Source organism: Tupaia chinensis, unplaced genomic scaffold, assembly GCF_000334495.1.
Source record: "Tupaia chinensis unplaced genomic scaffold, TupChi_1.0 Scaffold144168_1, whole genome shotgun sequence".
Taxonomy (NCBI): Eukaryota; Metazoa; Chordata; class Mammalia; order Scandentia; family Tupaiidae; genus Tupaia; species Tupaia belangeri.
In genome coordinates this window covers 29,325-31,449 of record NW_006204024.1, presented here as the reverse complement: position 1 = coordinate 31,449, position 2,125 = coordinate 29,325, and the positions used below count along the sequence as shown (strand labels likewise).

The window sequence follows — 2,125 nt, the reverse complement described above, 5'->3', positions numbered from 1 at the left end:
ACCGTTCGGGTGCAGATGCAGCTGCCGTCTGTCTCCTGGTGCCTTCCTCACTGAGGCCTAGGGAAGGACCACCAGTCCCAGGCTCCGTTTTATCATGACCCCTGTGGAGTCCTGCAGTCCCTCGAGGATGAGTTGAGGTGCAGCTCGCGCCTGCCTCAGGATCCCTCCCTGCCCACTCGCTGGATCAGTTGCCGGGCTGCGGGCAGGCAGTGAGGGCACAGGGCATTTCCGGTTCGTTTTGACTATGGACTCTGCCCCCAGGGTCTTTGCTCTTGACCGGTCCAGGCTCCCTGATCCCAAACCTGCACCTGATGCCTTTTTCCAGTTTCGCACAAACTTGGTGCTGTAGATGTTCCTTGGATTCTGGCTCCTCCTACTCCTCCCCCAACAGAGCAGATCTGGAAGTTCTGTGCAATTTCTAAAGAAGAATAGAACCGTTGTTACACTGGGGGAGCTTTTGTTACGCAAATTTCATTAAGAGACTGAGACTCTCACAGGTTTTTCAGAGTCCAACTAAATTTTCATTAGCCCCTCCACCCAGCCTCTGTGACCCATCCCTGGATGGCCTCTGTCTAGACTCATCCCGCCAGCCATGAGGAGTGACAGCACAGGCCGTCACAGGCCTGAGGGCTGTGGCACCGTCAGGGCCTGTGACCGTCTGTTTGACCTGGGGAAGGAGGGAGGGAAGGAGAGCGGGCAGTGGCCCACCCCCAGGCCAAGCTCCTTTTGTGCCAGGGAGGACCATCCGGCTGTCCTTGTGCAGAGGAGGATAGAGCCTTTCCTGGGGGAGGGCCTCGGCTGGGAGGGAGAAGGCCAGGGGTGGCCTCCTAGGGGCGACTGCCACTGTGTGCCAGTCCATAGGCTGGGCCCAGACCTCCTCAGAGCTCTGAGGTGCGGGAGCCGATGGTCCCCAAACTGACAGGAAGGGCGTCTGCTTGGGCAGGCACTGGTGTGTAGGAGGTGCCCTTTCACCCTCTTCGGACGAAGTCCTGCCAGCCTTTGGGTTGCCACTTACTCTTCCGTCTGTGTCCTCTTTCCTGCAGGGGGCGAGAACATCAAAAGCATAAACCAGCAGTCAGGAGCCCACGTGGAGCTTCAGCGGAACCCCCCTCCCAACACCGACCCTGGCCTGCGAATATTCACCATCCGGGGCATCCCTCAGCAGATCGAGGTGGCCAGACATCTCATAGATGAGAAAGTTGGCGTACGTACGAGGTCCTTTCCCTCCCTGGCTTAGTAACAGCTGGGTTTTCTTTCGGATGTCCCAGGTACCTGTCTCCCCAAACCTTGCACTTCCTGTGCCCGGCAGTCCTCAGTCACAGGAGGCAGCCCCTCCTGCTTTGCTGCAGGGAAGATCGGAGACCCAGGGAATAAAATATCAGGGCAAGGCCCAGCAGCAATGATCCCACCAGGCCACCGCAGCTCAGGCCCCAGAGCCATGTCCCTGTAGGCCTAGCCATGCAGCGAGGGCACGCCTTCCCCAGCCCTGCTCCGGGGCCGCTGGCACTGCCCAGCGGCCAGCCCTGCGGCGGCTTTCATTGACTCTGGCTTTAGTTTCAGGCACCTCAAAGCAGATAAAGAAAGGGAGTGTTGATGGAGGACAGATTGGCCACTGCTCGCCTCAGTGGGGACGTGGCATGGCAGCCTTGGGCCAGCCTAAATTGACGGGAGAGTCAAGCAGGTTGGTCCCTACCCCCAGCGGGACATGCCAGGGCAATCGCGGTGATGCCAGTGTGGCGTTATGGTGGTCTCGGTCACTCCAGGGGCAGACCACGTCCACCGTGGGCAGCAAGGCTAGCGCGAGTGCCTCAGGTGTCGTCACTGTGCTTGAGTCCGTCCCAGAAGCTGGGTCTGCCTCGGGCGGCCCCGGGAGAGGGCAGGGGTACAGCCAGCAGGACATGAGAAGGCCCTCTGTCCCACACAGGGTACCAGCCTGGGAGCACCCGGAGCCTTCGGACAGAACCCTTTCAGCCAGCCTCCTGCTGCCCCTCATCAAAAGTGAGTCTTCGGGGGGACCAGCAGTTGTCGTAATGGCTATGTCGCTGGACTCCATGTAGTCGACCGCGGTTCGTGTCCCGGACCCGGTGGCTTAAACTCACCCCGGGCACGTGTGCGTGCGTGCCCA

General features: G+C 60.2%; 1 protein-coding gene across 1 annotated transcript in view; it reads left to right on the top strand.

Annotated features, from left to right (window-relative positions):
* The window catches only part of FUBP3 (far upstream element binding protein 3), a 41,986-nt gene that overhangs the window by 34,343 nt on the left and 5,518 nt on the right, over positions 1-2,125 (top strand). The window contains exons 12-13 of the mRNA XM_027767309.1: positions 1,044-1,204; positions 1,925-1,998. Of these exons, the coding sequence (XP_027623110.1) occupies positions 1,044-1,204; positions 1,925-1,998 (235 nt within the window). The remainder of the gene's footprint in view (positions 1-1,043; positions 1,205-1,924; positions 1,999-2,125) is intronic.